General features: G+C 41.3%; 1 protein-coding gene across 6 annotated transcripts in view; it reads left to right on the top strand.

Annotated features, from left to right (window-relative positions):
- CELF1 (CUGBP Elav-like family member 1) overlaps positions 1-17,397 on the top strand; it is a 49,982-nt gene that overhangs the window by 4,625 nt on the left and 27,960 nt on the right. For 4 of the 6 annotated variants that reach the window (XM_081335068.1, XM_081335066.1, XM_081335065.1 and 1 more), the window contains one exon: positions 6,202-6,305. The exons of the other annotated variants lie outside the window; for them this stretch is intronic. In XM_081335068.1, coding sequence (XP_081191194.1) covers positions 6,262-6,305 — 44 coding nt within the window. In that variant the 5' untranslated portion in view covers positions 6,202-6,261. Of the gene's footprint in view, positions 1-6,201; positions 6,306-17,397 lie in introns of those variants that run through there. 6 annotated transcript variants of the gene reach the window in all.

Genomic DNA, 17,397 nt, shown 5'->3' on the forward strand with positions numbered 1-17,397 from the left:
ATGTTGTGCTTAACTTTGGTTTATTAAGCAGTTATAATGGCCAAGTTAATTTTATGTAATACTGAGTTGAGTTCGTATTGTATGCTAAGCCAGCACCCAAAGAAAATGTAACTTTAATGTAGTATAGAAGTACAATGCAGCCAAGCTCTTATCTTCCTGACCATCTAGTTGACCTAGTGGCATAAGCTAAGCAAATTTTTCAAGCTCAGTATCCAGATACAAATAATAAATTGTATATGTTAGAATTTATGATCAAACATGTAATATTTAGCATATCTATCTCAAATTATTAAAATATGCAGGGTGCCGAGAGCATACTTTATACTATTCTACTGGTTATAACTTTGATGGGAAACAGCATCTAAAGCATTTAAAACAATATCATATTCATATATATATATAAAATGAATCAACCAATCTAACTTCAACACTAAAACAGGCTTCGACTCGGTCCCGCCAAGACTGAGTGGCTGTGCATACTGGCATCTCGGATTAACCAGTCTTTTCCATCGCTAACTATGGGGGGTGAGGAATTGCCCAAATAAAATCATAATTGATAATGGTGTTTTTCTGAACAATGGTATTTGTATTAATAAACTGTTATTGTCTTGAATTATAAAATTATACATAATTTGCTTAAATGCATAATTTAGAATCCAAGTGATACAATACGTCTGTATACATGCAAACATGCCATATATATCAGGTGATATTTTCAGTTTACAATTAGCAGTGTTATTGATATTGTATGTTAGAGTTAGAAAGCAGGAAGGTTAAAGTAAGTGTCTTTAAGCCTTATATTTGTAGAGGTTTAAAATACGTGTTTATTTCTTTATTTTATTTATATAATGCCAAATACAGTGAAGCTATTGCTTAAATGCAAATGTCAATTATTTATGAGGGGTTTTAAGCCAACAGAGGCCATAATGGGTCTTGCAAGATTCATAGACTAGTGTAATTTATAGACTAAATAAAGCGGTTTGCTTTTAAAGTGAGTAGAAATGTTTTCTTTAATTTTTTTGCTATATTACCGTACTATATAAGTGCATATCAAAAATAGGTGTTCATAACATTTGTATTGCAAATTGGCTTTTCAAATTCATTGCTCCGGATGGCGCCCGACCTTCGCTCCTTCTGTCGCGATCTGAAGACACTCTTATTTGAACAAGCCGGCCTGGCCTGATGGGGGATGGGTTGGGTTTTATGGTCATTTTTAATATTTGTATTTACTGTTTTTAGTCGGGCATATGTTTAATTTTCTTTTAACTTTTGTATTTTTGTATTTTTTTATATATTTGCCCTGTTCACCGCCCTGAGTCCTTCGGGAGAAGGGCGGTATATAAATAAAATTATTATTATTATTATTATTATTATTATTTAACCCGAATTGCTCATATGTTTGCATTTGCAGCCTGAGACTTGGTCATTTCTTGCCTGCTAACATGTAGTTCTCAATGCAAAGATAGGGGTAATCCAATATGTATGCTTGGAATGAAAACTGATTGGTAGGTTCATGAAAGTATCTTTGTCCTGTGTAAAATTGATATCCCAGAGTGCATAATGTCCCTGACAGACATTAAAGCCTGTGAAATCTAGTCCTTTCCATATGCACTTGTCCTTTATATATATTTTGGGAGCTGCCACAAATGTTACAGAATTGGAATTGGGTTTTGGAGTTAAGAATTAGACTAATTTGAAGTTTGTTTTATTTTTCAAGTATCTAGATGACATTAGTGATTAGTGTTTTGATATTCTTTTTTCTACATATAGTTCATTCCATTCCATTTATATTTAAACTATCTGAGCAGATTTTGCATGATTTAAGTTACATATTGTCAAAAGAAGTTACCCTGATTTCTTAAAGTTTAGTCTCACCTGAGTCTCACCTACTGAAACTGGCCCAATCAGTTTAAAAGAAAGTGATGTGTAACTCATGAGCCTTTAGATCAGTGTTGGTGAACCTTTTAGGCCTGACATGTCAACAATTCAGAAAATGCCCAACTTTGCTCTGCTGGCATGTTACACAGACACACACAGAGCAAAAGAGAAACAATTATATTCTCCCTATTTAGGCCACCCTTAACAGTAGCGTGTAGAGGCAGTGCTAATGCTAAGCCTCAAATAGAGGCCCGGGGCTCAATTTTAGCCCTAACCTCACCGCTAACACTAAAAAAAGGCCACCTGGTGTGTTCCCCAATCTGCTGTGTGCTGGTTATCTTCAATCAGTATTGTCTTTTTGTTGACAGGCCCCTGTAACCTATCCAAGGCTGCTGCGGGTTGCATGAGCCCTTAGGGCTTGGGGCTTCAGAGAATATTCTTCTGCAGCCTCTGAAAACTGGAAGAAAGCACGCCCTGTGCTCACACAATTTTTGGAGGCCACATCCCATTCTCGCGTGGCCTCTGCAGCCTCCAAAAATCACACTAGAACAGGTCATGCTTTCAAGAATAACAGTAGTTCTTAGGTGTGTTGTTGAATGCTGGCATGTCTTCCAAAACATTGCGGCATGTCACCATTGAGACCAGTGTCATAGGTGTACTACCACTGCTTTAGATTCTCCTGAATTTCAACTCCCTCCAGTGTAGCCAGCATGCCAATAATGAGGATTTCTATGATGGTCACTTTATCAATCCCTAGTTTAAAACTTTCTATTAAAACACAAATTTTAGGCTTATACCATAATCATAATAGTAAAGTTGGAAGGGACCTTGGAGGTCATCTAGTCCACCCCCCTGCTCAGGCAGGAAAACCTAGACCATTTCAGACAAATGGCTGTCCAGTCTCTTCTTAAAAACTTCCAGTGTTGGAGCATTCACAGCTTCTGGAGGCAGGTTGTTCCACAGGTTAATTGTTCTAACTGTCAGGAAGTTTCTCTTTAGTTCTAGTTTGCTTCTCTCCTTGATTAGTTTCCATCCATTGCTTCTTGTCCTGCTTTCAGGTGCTTTGGAGAATAGCTTTGACTCCCTCTTTTTTGTGGCAGCCCCTGAGATATTGGAACACTGGTATCATGTCACCCCTCGCCCTTCTCTTCATTAAACTAGACATACCCAATTCCAGCAGCTGTTCCTTATATGTTTTAGCCTCCAGACCTCTAATCATCTTTGTTGCTCTTCTCTGTACTGTTTCCAGAGTCTCAACATCTTTTTTACATTGTGGTGACCAAAACTGGATGCAGTATTCTAGGTGTGGCCTTACCAAGGCATTGTAAAGTGGTATTAATACTTCACGTGATCTTGATTCTATTCCTCTGTTAATGCAACCTAGCACTGTGTTGGCTTTTTTGGCAGCTGCAGCACACTGCTGGCTCATATTGAAGTGATTGTCCACTAGGACTCCAAGAACCCTCTCACAGTTATTACTATTGAGCAAGGTACCTCCTATACTATACCTATAAGTTTGGTTTTTCTTGCCTAAATGTAGAACCTTACTTTTTTCACCATTGAATTTCATTTTGTTAGATAGTGCCCAATGTTCAAGTCTGTCCAGATCCTCCTGTATCTTAAGCCTATCTTCTGCAGTGTTGACTATTCCTGCCAGCTTGGTGTCGTCTGCAAATTTGATGAGTTCCCCATCTATCCCCTTGTCCAAATAGTTGATGAAGATGTTGAAGAGCACTGGGCCCAGAACAGAGCCCTGGGGCACCCCACTACACACTTCCCTCCACGGTTCCATTGAGGACCACATGCTGAGTACAGCCAGTCAGCCAGCTACGAATCCATGTGGTGGTGATGCTGTCTAACCCACATTTTTCTATCTTATCAAGTAGTAGGTTGTGATCTATTTTATCAGATGCCTTACTGAAGTCCAAGTAAATTATATCCACAGCATTCCTCTGATCCACTAATTTTGTCATTTGGTCAAAGAATGCAATAAGATTTCTCTGGCATGATCTGTTTTTGACAAACCCATGTTGGCTTTTAGTAATGATTTTGTTTGCCTCTAGGTGCTCGCTGATTTGTCATTTGATTATCTTTTCCAGAATCTTCCCAGGTATTGAGGTCAGGCTGATAGATCTGTAATTTCCTGGATCCATTTTTTTTCCTTTTTTGAAGATGGGAACTACATCAGCTCTTTTCCAGTCCTCTGGTAGTTCCCCAGTGCTCCAGAAACTTTGAAAGATATAGTTCAGTGGTTCTGAGATCACATCTGCCAGTTCCTTGAGAACCTTGGGGTGTAATCCATCTGTTGCTGGTGATTTGAACTCCTCTAGGCTGGACAGGTGCTCACTTACTATTTTCTTGCCTATCTTAACTTGTGTTTCTATTCTGTTTTTATGGCACTATTTTTGATAGGTTGGTCTGTTTTTTCCCTTTGTGTAAAGACAGGTACAAAAAACGAGTTAAATAGTTTTGCTTTCTCCCTGTTGCTTGTCACCTTCTTGCCACTTTCACCCACTAATGGACCAATCATTTCCTTAACTTTTTTTTTATATGTTGAAAGAAGCTTTTTTGTTGTTGTTATTTTTGACTTTGGTCGCAAGCCTTAGTTCATTTTGAGCCTTAGCTTCCCTCACTTCATCTTTGCAAGCACGGGCTATTTGCTGATATTCTGACTTAGTTATGTGCCCCTCTTTCCAATTCTTATACTTGTCCTTTTTATCTTCCAATTTATCAGAGAGTTCTTTATGCAGCCATGCTGGTTTCTTTTGAGAGCTGTTATTTTTCCTCTTTGTTGGTATTGTGCTAGACTGGGCTTTTATTATCTCACTTTTCAAAATTTCCCAAGCTCCTTGAGTTGTTTTCCCCTTGAGGATTCTCATCCATGGAATTCTTCCCAAGGTCTCTCTAAGTTTATTGAAATTAGCTCTCTTAAAGTCCAAGACTCTAGTTTGGCTGTGTTCTATTGCTTGTGCTTCCATAATGTTGAATTCCAATATTGCATGATCACTTCCCCCCAAGGTTCCTGTGGCTTCAACAACTTCTATCATTTCATCTCTGTTAGTGAGAATTAGATCAAAAAAAGGTTGCATGTGCTGTACTTTGAAGCCTTGTCTCAATTATCAGTGAGATGTAATGGTTAGGGAGTTGTATTAAAACTGGGGAAAGTGAGAATTAGGTGTAACCACAACCAGGGTTGCTTTCAGTAAATCTGTCCCTCTCAGTCCACTTGCCTATAGGGTTTTATTGTGAGGAGAAAATGGACGGAGGGAGTAATATCTCTACTGTTCCTGCAGACAAGTCAGTATTTAATAAATTATTTGAACAAGCAATATTGCTATTGTAGACTGAATTTAACTTAAAATTGTATGCTGCTTAATATGGGAGAGGTTAGTGGTCTATCTAGCCTTTTTTATCGACATTGCTTGGCAGACACTTTCCTTCTTTTATGCCCAGGAGTAAATTTGGGACCTTTGGCTGTCATAATAAGTGCTTTATTATTGAGTGACAACCCTTTTCTATTTGAAATCCTTAAAGATTGTAAATTTAAACTTTTTCAAATAGCATGGTTGAACATGGCTAGAGGCTTCTTCAGGAAGCCTTTTGTGTTTTTGTATCCTTGTTTATTTACTACTTTTGAGACAACAGTTTGGTAGTCCCTATTACTACCTAAACCTACTTTGTGTGAGAGGTAGGACTTTTATGTCCTTTGCTATTATCCTGGCAATTAAAAAGCCATAATGCAAAAATTGAAATAGTTTCAGTGGTGCCTCCACTTCACTGTGAAGCTTAGAGGCATGGGGACAGGATTCACCCTTTCCTATTGACTTTTGTGAGCTAAGCCAGTTTCGCAAAGCGTAAGCAAAATCAAACTTTTTAAAGGAAAAGTACAATGTAAGTAAAAAAAAACTGTCTTAAATTTAACATTCATTGTTGAAATAAATTACAGAACTGTCCAGATCAGGTAATATAGACATTGGCAAATAGTTAAAAAGGAAAAATCTAAAATACACATGGTACTCTTCTATTAAAATTGGAGGTCTCTGCACCCAGGTTTCCAGAAAAAGACTAGCAAAGTTACATATTATTATTATTATGGATCACACAAGAATTTCCAAAGAAAAGCACCTATCTTCATGCAGGCAGCCTAAAATATAGATAAAAGGTCAAATAAAGCTCCAGATATCATTCCCTATGTGAAATTGTGACACCCAGCACCAGCTAAAAAAAAATACATAAAAATCAGACACAAATGCCTGGCTTGAGATTTTTTGCTATTTGCTACAGAAATGGCAGGTTTTTGAAGCGAATGTATTTCTACCTCAGTTTCCTAGACTTTTCCAGCTTCTTGCAAATACAAACTGTTACTCAGAGATTGATGAAGAGATGGAAAACCTTGCTCTTTTCCAGCCACAGTCCACAGACTTCTGGTGAGTTCTTTGTTGTAAAAGGATCAACCTTTTGTATTTATAGGAGAGGGAGGGGCTCAGTTAATCGGATTCTGCACATGATTAAGAGCCATTTGTCACTGTGGGGTGGGAATGTATGTTGTATCTGACAAGCAAGTTACAGTCACAATAGCTACATTCTGAGCTGGAATCCTTCAGCTAAAAGAGTTCTGTATCTTTTATTAAAACTTGTACAAGTAGTCCTCGACTTACAGCCACAATTGAGCCCCACATTTCTGTTATGTGAGACGTTTGTTAAGTGGTTTTGCTTCATTTTATGACTTTTCGTGCCATAGTTGTTAAGTGAATCACTGCAGTTGATAAGTTAGTAACCTGGGTGTTAGCTGAATCTGGCTTCCCCATTGACTTTGCTTGTCAGAAGGTTGCAAAAGGTGATCACATGACCCCAGGACACTGCAACCGTCATAAATATGAGTCAGTTGCCAAACATCTGGATTTTCATTGCATGAACATGGGGATGCTGCAAAGGTTGTAACTATGAAAAACGGTCATAAGTCACATACTACAGTGAGGAAAAAAAGTATTTGATCCCCTGCTGATTTTGTACATTTGCCCACTGACAAAGAAATGACCAGTCTATAATTTTAATGGTAGGTTTATTTTAACAGTGAGAGACAGAATAAACAAAAAAAAATCCAAAAACCTCATTTCAAAAAAGTTATAAATTGGTTTCCATTTTAATGAGTGACAAAGTATTTCACCCCTTTGCAAAACATGACTTAGTACTTGGTGGCAAAACCCTTGATGGCAATCAAAGAGGTCAGACGTTCCTTGTAGTTGGCCACCAGGTTTGCGTACATCTCAGGAGGGATTTTGTCCCACTCCTCTGCAGATCCTCTCCAAGTCATTAAGGTTTCGAGGCTGACATTTCGCAGCTTGAACCTTCAGCTCCCTCCACAGATTTTCTATGGGATTAAGGTCTAGAGACTGGTTAGAAGCACCTTAATGTGCTTGTGAACCACTCCTTTGTTGCCTTGGCCATGTGTTTTGGGTCATTGCTATGCTGGAATACCCATCCATGGCCCATTTTCAATGCCCTGGCTGAAGGAAAGAGGCCCTGTCCATCGTCCCTTTGATGCGGTGAAGTTGTCTTGTCCCCTTAGCAGAAAAACACCCTCAAAACATAATGTTTCTACCTCCATGTTTGATGGTGCGGATAGCGTTCTTGGGGTTATAGACAGTATTCCTCCTCCTCCAAACACGGCGAGTTGAGTTGATGCCAAAGAGCTTGATTTCGGTCTCATCTGACCACAGTACTTTCACCCAGTTCTTCTCTGAATCATTCAGATGTTCATTGATAAACTTCATAGGGGCCTGCCTGTACATGTTTTGAGCAGGGGGACCTTGCAGGTACTGCAGGATTTCAGTCTTCATGGCATAGTGTGTTACCAATTGTTTTCTTGGTGACTGTGGTCTTAGCTGCCTTGAGATCATTGACAAGACCCTCCCATGTACTTCTGGGCTGATTCCTCACCATTCTAATGATCATTGAAACCACAAGGTGAGATCTTGCATGGAGCCCCAGACCGAGGGAGATTGATAGTTATTTTGTGTTTCTTCCATTTGCAAATAATTGCACCAACTGTTGTCACCTTGTCACCAAGCTGCTTAGCAATAGTCTTGTAGCCCATTGTCCAGTCTTGTGTCGGTCTACAATATTGTCCCTGACATCCTTGGACAGCTCTTTGGTCTTGGCCATGGTGGAGAACTTGGAATGTGATTGATTGATTCTGTGGACAGGTGTCTTTTATACAGGTAACGAGCTGCGATTAGGAGCTCTCCCTTTAAGAGAGTGCTCCTAACACCAGCTCGTTACCTGTATAAAAGACCCCTGGGAGCCAGAAATACTTATTTCACACATTAAAATGCAAATCAGTTTATAACTTTTTTGAAATGTGTTTTTCTGGATTTTTTTTCCTTTTTTGTTATTCTGTGTCTCATTGTTAAAATAAACCTACCATTAAAATTATAGACTGGCCATTTCTTTGTCAGTGGGCAAACGTACAAAATCAGCAGGGGATCAAATAATTTCTTCCCTCACTGTAAATGAACTGTTGTAAATTGAGGACTATTTCTATGTCCTGTACAAGTTTTGGTAGCATATGGACAGCAATCCATATGAACAGGGGTGTCAAACTGCCAGCCCTCGGGCTGGACGTGTCACGTGGAAGCCATACCTACCCCATTGCCGGCAATGGCAAAACTGTCCTGATACATTGCACAACGTCATGTGACGTCGCGAGTTTGACATGTCTGATTTAGAAGGTTACATGTTTTTATCTCAGTAAAATATGTTAACTAAATGTTTGATTGAACAAAATCATGATGGGTGGAGAAGAACTGTTGGCCTATCTGGTAATAATTGCCACACATGTGGAAGATTGAGACTTGGAATGTAAGAAAAGTAAATGGAAAAAGTCATGGATTACTAAAGCCAGGTATATGAAACAATTTTTTAAAAAAAGATATAATAAATATTAAAATATTCTGATTTTGTGGAGAGGAGTTGATAAATGCGTATAGGGAAGTGAAAGATGTATTTAATTATGAGTGAAAAGACTAAAATAACAGAAGATGTGATTGATATCAACTACATTTTGGGCCTGTATGAAAGTAGGAATTTATAGGTTGTATATTTTTATGAAGGGACGCGGTGGCTCAGTGGGTTAGGATGCTGAGCTTGTCGATCAGATGGTCGGCAGTTTGTCGGGTCGAATCCCGAGTGCCGCGTAACAGTGAGCGCCTGTTACTCGTCCCAGCTTCTGCCAACCTAGCAGTTCGAAAGCACGTAAAAATGCAAGTAGAAAAATAGGGACCACTACGGTGGGAAGGTAACAGCGTTCCGTGCGCCTTTGGCGTCTAGTCATGCCGGCCACATGACCACGAAGACGTCCTCAGACAAGGGATGGCTCTTCGGCTTTGAAATGGAGATGAGCACCGGCCCCTAGAGTCGGAAACGACTAGCACCTTTACCTATATTTTTATGGGAGTATAAATGATGGTATTGGAAGAACCGAGGATGAGTTTGGTAAAAATTGTGCAAACCCCCCCCCCTCCCCCCGGACATATTCATCTTCCTCTTTTAAGATAAGCAAATTTATGCGAATCTTTGAAAGGGAGTAAGAATTAGAAGAACATTAATGGCTCAAGATCAGAAAAAGAAAAGGAAACATAAAGGTAGTTCATTCCAGTGCCATTTACTCTATAATTGTCCTATTTTCAGGTTATGCTGGTCTAGAACATAATATGCATACACTGTTCTGAGCATAGAACAGATCAGTTTTGGTGGTCTCTATTTGGACTGAAATGCATATTCTGGGTAGACGTTTTTCCAGTAAAGGGTGTAATACTGGTAAAGGCAAAAAAGATCTTGGAAGATCAGTGGGCATATATGGGAGGGGAGTGGAAAGAATGCAAGAGCCTTGGTGGAGCAGTGGGCTAATGCCTCCTTAAGTAACACCAGCTGCCTGCAATTAGTGCAGGTTCGAGTCCCACCAGGCTCAAGGTTGACTCAGCCTTCCATCCTTCCGAGGTAGGTAAAATGAGGACCCAGATTGTTGGGAGCAATAAGCTGACTTTGTAATAATGCTGCTTGGGGGGGGGCGAAAGCCCTAATAAGCAGGCATATACATAGAATGAAAGCTACTGCTAAGCTTGTAAGCCGCCCTGAGTCTTCGGAGAAGGGCGGGATATAAATGGAATTAAAAAAAATTATCAACTATGCCCAATCAAAAAATGCGTAATAACGTTTTATTCTGAAATTCATATATGCATGATGTATGAACATCAACTTGAGTAGAAAGTTATTCTGTAACAAGAGGGAAGGATGGAAACAAATTAAGTACAAAAAAGTGATTGGGCCATTCAGAAAGCCAGAAATGAATACGAACAATAATTATTTGATGGATATTAGATTTTTATTTTTAAATCTCCATTTTAAGTACGTGGACTAAGCAAAAGGCTTTTCATATATACAGAAGGAAACGAACATAATGTGATGATTTTTTTTGCGATGAACAATTTAGAAAATTAGTAAAGGATAGACAGGTTCTAAGAGGTTCCAAATTTAGGAAATCCATTATTTGATAGCAGCAAGCATAGAGTGACTATTAGACAAGAAGTTTTATTTGAGAAAGGAATTAGAAGATTCATCGCTCAATTGAATGAATGAAAATGGACATCAGGAAAGAGAATGTAAAAGCTGCTTGGAACAGAGTGAGCCAACTACATACGTTCACAGAAGTGGAACTGCTTTGCTAATTGTGGAACTCTACATTTGCATACGTAGAGTTATGCAAATAAGAATTATGAAAAAAAGATGCTTCATGGAAAATTTTTTATTTATTTATTTTAATTCCATTTATATCCCGCCCTTCTCCGAAGACTCAGGGCAGCTTACAAGCTTAGCAGTAGCCTTCATTCTATGTATATGCCTGCTTATTAGGGCTTTCACACACACACACACCCAAGCGGCATTATTACAAAGTCAGCTTAATTGCCCCCAACAATCTGGGTCCTCATTTTACCTACCTCGGAAGGATGGAAGGCTGAGTCAACCTTGAGCCTGGTGGGATGCGAACCTGCACTAATTGCAGGCAGCTGGTGTTACTTAAGGAGGCATTAGCTCACTGCTCCACCAAGGCTCTGAGATGAGATGGAGGCAAAGAAAAATGACTTGGAAAATAGGAATCAAAGTAAATGTATAATAAACATATAGAGAAAAACAGTTGTAAAGTAGGTAATAGAAAGCGCAAAGCAGTTTTAATGAAAATGAGTGTTCCTGTAAGGGATATAACATTTATTTTTGTGGGATTGTGGAGGTTACTCTGTAAATCCCAAAAAAGGCACAGCCTTTTAAAAAGTACGGTATATTATACTTTTATTTCTAAAGATCCAAACAGCTGCATGTCTGTACAGGTGACCTTTGACCTATGAACTTCTATTCCAAGTTAAGACAACAGTGAATGAATGATGGGTTACAACTGGTCCTCAGAATTCCAGCTGTCCCAGCATCCTAATGATCATGTGATTACCATTTGCACTTAAAATCATGTGATCGCCATTTGGTAACCCTGCCAACTTCCCCAGGAAGGTCACTGAGTAGGGAAGGTCACTGAGTAGGGAAGGTCACTGAGGTATGTCTCCCACCCATGCAGCCCTCCCCATCCCCTGTGCACTCACTCTGCGTAAGTCACTCATGCATTCCCATGCACACTCCCCAACACGCACTCTGTCACTGTACACCCCAAGCCATGTGGCGTCTCTTGTGTAACCTCTCAAAGCACACACCTCTTCACACCCTTCTCGACCTACCGTGTTTCCCCGAAAGTTAGACCCAGCCCAATAGTAAGTCCTAGCTTGATTTTTGGGGATGGGCCTAATATAAACCCTACTCCAAAGCTAAGCCCTAGTTTTGGGGTAAGGCGCACCCGTAAAAATCAAGCTGGGTGGGGGGGTGAAGCTGCCCCATGTGCCCCACACCTGCTTGCTTTACTGGTGGGATCACCACAACCAGGCGTCCTACACCCCGACACCTCTCATGCCGCTACTTGACTACTATTGCGGCTGCTTGCTGCCACTTGTGGCCAGACACCATGTGGCACATTGCATTGTTGCCGCTCCTCCTGGCAGGATGCTGCATGGCGCTTCGGGCCACTTCTGTTGCTTGCACCACACTTTGGGCCGCTTCTGTTGCTCGTGGCAGGAGGCCACGTGGCAGGAGGCCACGTGGGGCTTCGGGCCGTTTCTGCTGCAGAAATGGCCCAAAGAGCCATGCAGCATCCTTCCGGGAGGAGCAAGTGATGCACCAAATGGCATCCGGCTGCAAGTGATGGCAAATGTCCGCAGAAGAAGTCAAGCAACAGCACGACAGGTGTCGGGGTGTGGGAGGCCTGGCTGTGGTGGTCTTAAGGTAAGACATTCTCAGAATTTAAGACCTAGTACCTCTTTTGGAGGCATATATACATATATATATATATATATGTTTTCTGAGGTTTTTGCGGGTGTTTGTATGTGGATCTTTGGTCATTCGGGTTTTTCCCCGCGTAGAATTGAAAGTGTAGGAGCAACGTTTCGACGGAATCCCATCCGTCATCCTCAGGCTGGTGGCTTCAGCTTCCTTCTTCTGGGAGAAGCATGTGGTAGTGGCTGTTTGTTCCTCTTTTTTAAACTGCCAGAGGGGGTGTGTTCTGTGGGTGGAGGTGTGCTCTGATTGGGTGGGGGATTAGGTGTGTTCTGATTGGGTGGGAGTGTGTTTTGAATGGTGGGTGTGTTCTGATTGGGTGGGGGTGTGTTTTGAGTGGATGGGCTGGTCTCAGCTGCCAGCCTTAGACCTGAGCTGGTGAGTTTTATATATATATAAGACCAGGTATTATGGAACCTCTCATACTTCCTTCCCTTCCCCTCTTCCACCCAGCAGCATCAGTCTATTGCTCATGGGCTTGAGACATGCAACTTCCTGCTGGCTTATCCACTCACACACTTTGGTTGTGGGAAGCTGGAGGAATTTGCCACCCCTTTTGAATGTGGGTTTCAAGTAACAATGGGAACTGGGATTGTAGCAGTTGCTGTCATTAAGCAGTGCGGTTGCACTTTACAGCCGCATTGTTTAGCAACAGAAACTCCAGTCTCAATTGCTGTCGTGAGTTGAGAACTACCTGTACAATAGTGTTTATATGAAGAAGGTCTGCATTTGTATTCTGCTAAATGCTGGTTCCAGGCGGTGATATCTGCTTCTTTGAGTGAGGGTAATTTCCCCACCGTCTTGAAGGAGGCGGTGGTGAGACCTCTCCTCAAGAAGCCTGCCTTGGACCCAGCTGTCTTGAACAACTTTCGTCCAGTCTCCAACCTTCGCTTTCTTGCGAAGGTTGTTGAGAGTGTGGTGGCGCATCAGCTCCCTCTGGTCCTGGATGAAGCGGATTATCTGGACCCGTACCAATCGGGTTTCAGGCCCGGGTACAGCACGGAGACGCCATTGGTCGCTCTGGTGAATGATCTCTGGAGGGCCCGGGATAGGGGATATTCCTCTGTCCTAGTCCTATTAGACCTCTTGGCGGCTTTCGATACCATCGACCATGGTATCCTGCTGCGGCGTCTCAGGGGATTGGGAGTGGGAGGCACAGTTCTTCGGTGGTTCTCCTCCTATCTCCTGGGACGTTCGCAGTCGGTGTTGGCAGGGGGGCAGAGATCGGCCCCTAGGTCTCTCATTTGTGGAGTTCCTCAGGGTTCGGTTCTCTCGCCTCTCCTGTTCAACATCTACATGAAACCGCTGGGTGAGATCATTCATGGTTTTGGAGTTGGGTATCATCAATATGCTGATGATACCCAACTTTTCATTTCGACCCCAAACCACCCCAGTGATGCCCTCGCTGTGATGTCCCGTTGCCTGGAGGCGGTTCAGGTCTGGATGGGGAGGAACAGACTTCAACTCAACCCTGACAAGACTGAGTGGCTGTACATTCCGGCATCCTGGGACATTCAAAATGTTCCATCACTTTCTATGGGGGGTGAGTCTTTACCCCCTGTAGATAGGGCTCGCAACTTGGGAGTCCTCCTAGATGCACGGCTTACCTTAGAAGATCATGTAGTGGCCGTGACTAGGGGGGCTTTCGCACAGGTTCGCCTGGTGCGTCAGTTGCGGCCCTATCTAGACCGGGATGCTCTGTGTACGGTCACTCATGCGCTCGTGACCTCTCGTCTTGACTATTGCAATGCTCTCTACATGGGGCTTCCCTTGAAGACCACTCAGAGGCTCCAACTGGTACAGAATGCGGCCGCGAGAGTTGTCTTGGGAGTTTCCCGGTACTCCCATGTTACACCTTTGCTCCGCGAGCTGCATTGGTTACCAGTTGTCTTCCGGGTGAGGTTCAAGGTCTTAGTGATGGTTTTTAAGTCCTTACATGGCATGGGTCCGGAATACCTCGGGGACCACCTGCTGCCGGCGTCGACTCCCCTCCGCCCTGTGCGTTCCCACAGAGAGGGCCTCCTCAGGGTGCCTCCAGTCAGAGAATGTCGGCTGGTGGCCCCCAGGGGGAGGGCCTTCTCTGTGGGCGCTCCGGCTTTGTGGAATCAGCTGCCAGTTGAGCTCCGGATGGCACCGGATCTCCGCTCCTTCCGGCGCGGGTTAAAGACCCATTTATTTGAACAAGCTGGCCTGGCCTGATGGGGAGTTACTTAGGGTTTTAATATTTATATATATTTTCTATTGTTTTTACTGTGGGCAATAATTTAATTCTTTTTTTACTTTTGTATTTTTGTAGTTTTATGATATGCCCTGTTCACCGCCCTGAGTCCTTCGGGAGAAGGGCGGTATAAAAATTTAATAAACCTTAACCTTAACCTTAAATCTCAGTTCTTAGATTATGCCAGAATTAGGATTTATATATAGCCCAGTGTCTCATTTCTCTCAGTGCCCAACCAGGTGTCTTTGGGAAGTTGACAAGAAGCACCTAGGAAAGCAAGTGGTTAATTTACAGCATTTACTACAACAGGAGAATAAGTTCATGGTTTTAAGAGGGCAGATTTCTACTGGTAATTATCAGTACCTAAATGGCATTTTCTGCAACATTAAAGGTCAATGTGCCACTGAAGAATAGAGAGAAACTTGAGGGAAAGTGCTGTTATATCAATATTCTGCTTGTGAATTTAATATATTGTATATATTCACATAAGCCCATTTATGTATAAACCACAGGTCTGCAACCTGCGGCTCCAGAGCCACATGCGGCTCTTTCAGCCGTCTCCTGCGGCTCCCAGTCCTCTGCCATGTGCAGTCCAAAAAAAAAAAGTGGGACTAAAAAAGTTCAACCAATCAATTCAAATATGCAGAGTAGGTGCATATCTCGCCTTGGCTCCACTCTTCAGTCAAACCCTGTTCTGCGCATGTATGTGCATGTACGCGCATGTGCACACATTTTTTGTGGCTCCCAGTTTTTCCTTTTGTGAGGGAACCGGTTCCGAGTGGCTCTTTCACTGTTTCAGGTTGCTGACCCCTGGTATAAACTGATCCTTGATTTTTAACAAAAAAGTCATAAAAATGTCATCTTTGGAAAAGTTATGTATTTTAATTTTCACAATTGATTTATCCATGGGTGGCAAATTTTTCATTGTTAAAAATTTGAGGGATTCCTTATTCATGGATGGAATTAACTATGAGTATAGAATATATAGGACATGGTGGCTCAGTGGGTTAGGACGCTGAGCTTGTCGATCAGAAGGTCGGCAGTTTGGCGGGTCGAATCCCGAGTGCCGCGTGGCAGAGTGAGCGCCTGTTACTCATCCCAGCTTCTGCCAACCTAGCAGTTTGAAAGCACGTAAAAATGCAAGTAGAAAAATAGGGACCACTACGGTGGGAAGGTAACAGCGTTCCGTGCGCCTTTGGCGTCTAGTCATGCCGGCCACATGACCACGGAGGCGTCCTTGGATAAGCGCTGGCTCTTCGGCTTTGAAACGGAGATGAGCACCGGCCCCTAGAGTCGGAAACGACTAGCACCTTTACCTTTACCCAGTGCTTTTTTTGTAAAAGAAAAAGGTGCCGGAACTCACACATGTCATACAACCCGCCTTGCCTATCCTACAAGGTTCCATCCAAAAAAGGTGCCGGAACTCTGTTCTGAGCGTTCTATGAGAAAAAAAGCCCTGCCTTTACCTATAGGATATATGGATAATTTTAAAACATATATACTCATATATACTCATAAATAACCCCAGCTGTGAATAAGCCTAGCCCAAATTTTGGACGTATTTTGTTACCTAAAATTCTCAGATTATCCCCAAGCATGTGACACGCTTTTCTCTCTTATCCTCTTTTATAGGAGTGTCCTCTGTCTTCTCATTTATGTAGAAGTAGGTAGAAAATTTGTGTTATCTCCAGTTTTCCAGATTATTGGATCCACAGTTAATCATTTGTCTTTATTTGTAAGATTAATGGGAGATAGAATCATTTGAAAACCGTAGTTAATACATCAGTAAGAATTAATACATTAGTGAGATTAAAAATATATTTTAACATCTTGGTATTTGCCATGTTAAATGCAGATGTTTATTGATTTTACCAAGGGGGGAAAAAGAAGAAAATAATGTCAGTATAATTTTTGCCCTAATATGTTGTGGAGTGAAATTGCAACTGAATCAGCAACTATAACATCACGGTGCTATCCAGAATCAGTAAATGTAAAATGCAGTTGTAAACAAGTAAATATATTTGAACTAGATACAGATTAATGTATGAAATATGTATGGCAGTTCACTTTGGGGGAAAAAGTGTAGAATTATATCCTTGAATGTTCTAATGAAAGTGATTTTAAAAAACTGAAATTTTGCAGGGTTTTAAAATTAGATTGTCATAGGTGGCATACACGATATGTGTTTTGATAGAATTGTGTGTATCTCTATCTCACGGTGGCAAAGGGGAGTTGGAAGTAGATGTAAGACAGGCAACCATGGCTCCTGTTGCTAGGAAGCCTTTTACGTAGAACATTTTATGGCATGTTTTTATTTAGTTAGTATCTACACAGCTTAGTTGCTACATGATAAATAAGGACAATTATATACTCAAAAATATTTGCAGACAGTTAGATTACAGAGATTTAGTCAACAGCATTTTTAGAGGCTGCACTGTTTTTACAAGACTAAACCCTGAATTTGAGTCCAATAGAGCTTGTATCTTGAGAAAAGCATTCAGTACGCAAAGTAATAATTTCAACATAATATTAGAATTGCTCATTTCTATGGAGGAAAAACCATACTAGTAATTTGTTTATATTTTCAAGAATATTCCAGTAGTTTCTGAATTTCTTTTAACAGTGAATTTGGGGAGCTGTCAACTACAGGTAGTCCTTAACTTGCAATCACAATTTTGTCCAAAATTTCCATTGTAACTTGGTGCAGTTTAAAGCAAGTTATCATTAGACTAGACTAAACTAGACTAGACTAGATCCAATTTTATTTTTTACCATGGTTTTTAGGGTGATCACTGCAGTCATTAAATCATCAAAATCCTTAAGTGAATCTGGCTTCCCCAATTGACTTTTCTTGTTAAAACTGGCTTGGAAAA

The sequence above is a fragment of the Vipera berus genome, assembly GCF_964194415.1.
Source record: "Vipera berus genome assembly, chromosome: 1".
Classification (NCBI taxonomy): Eukaryota; Metazoa; Chordata; class Lepidosauria; order Squamata; family Viperidae; genus Vipera; species Vipera berus.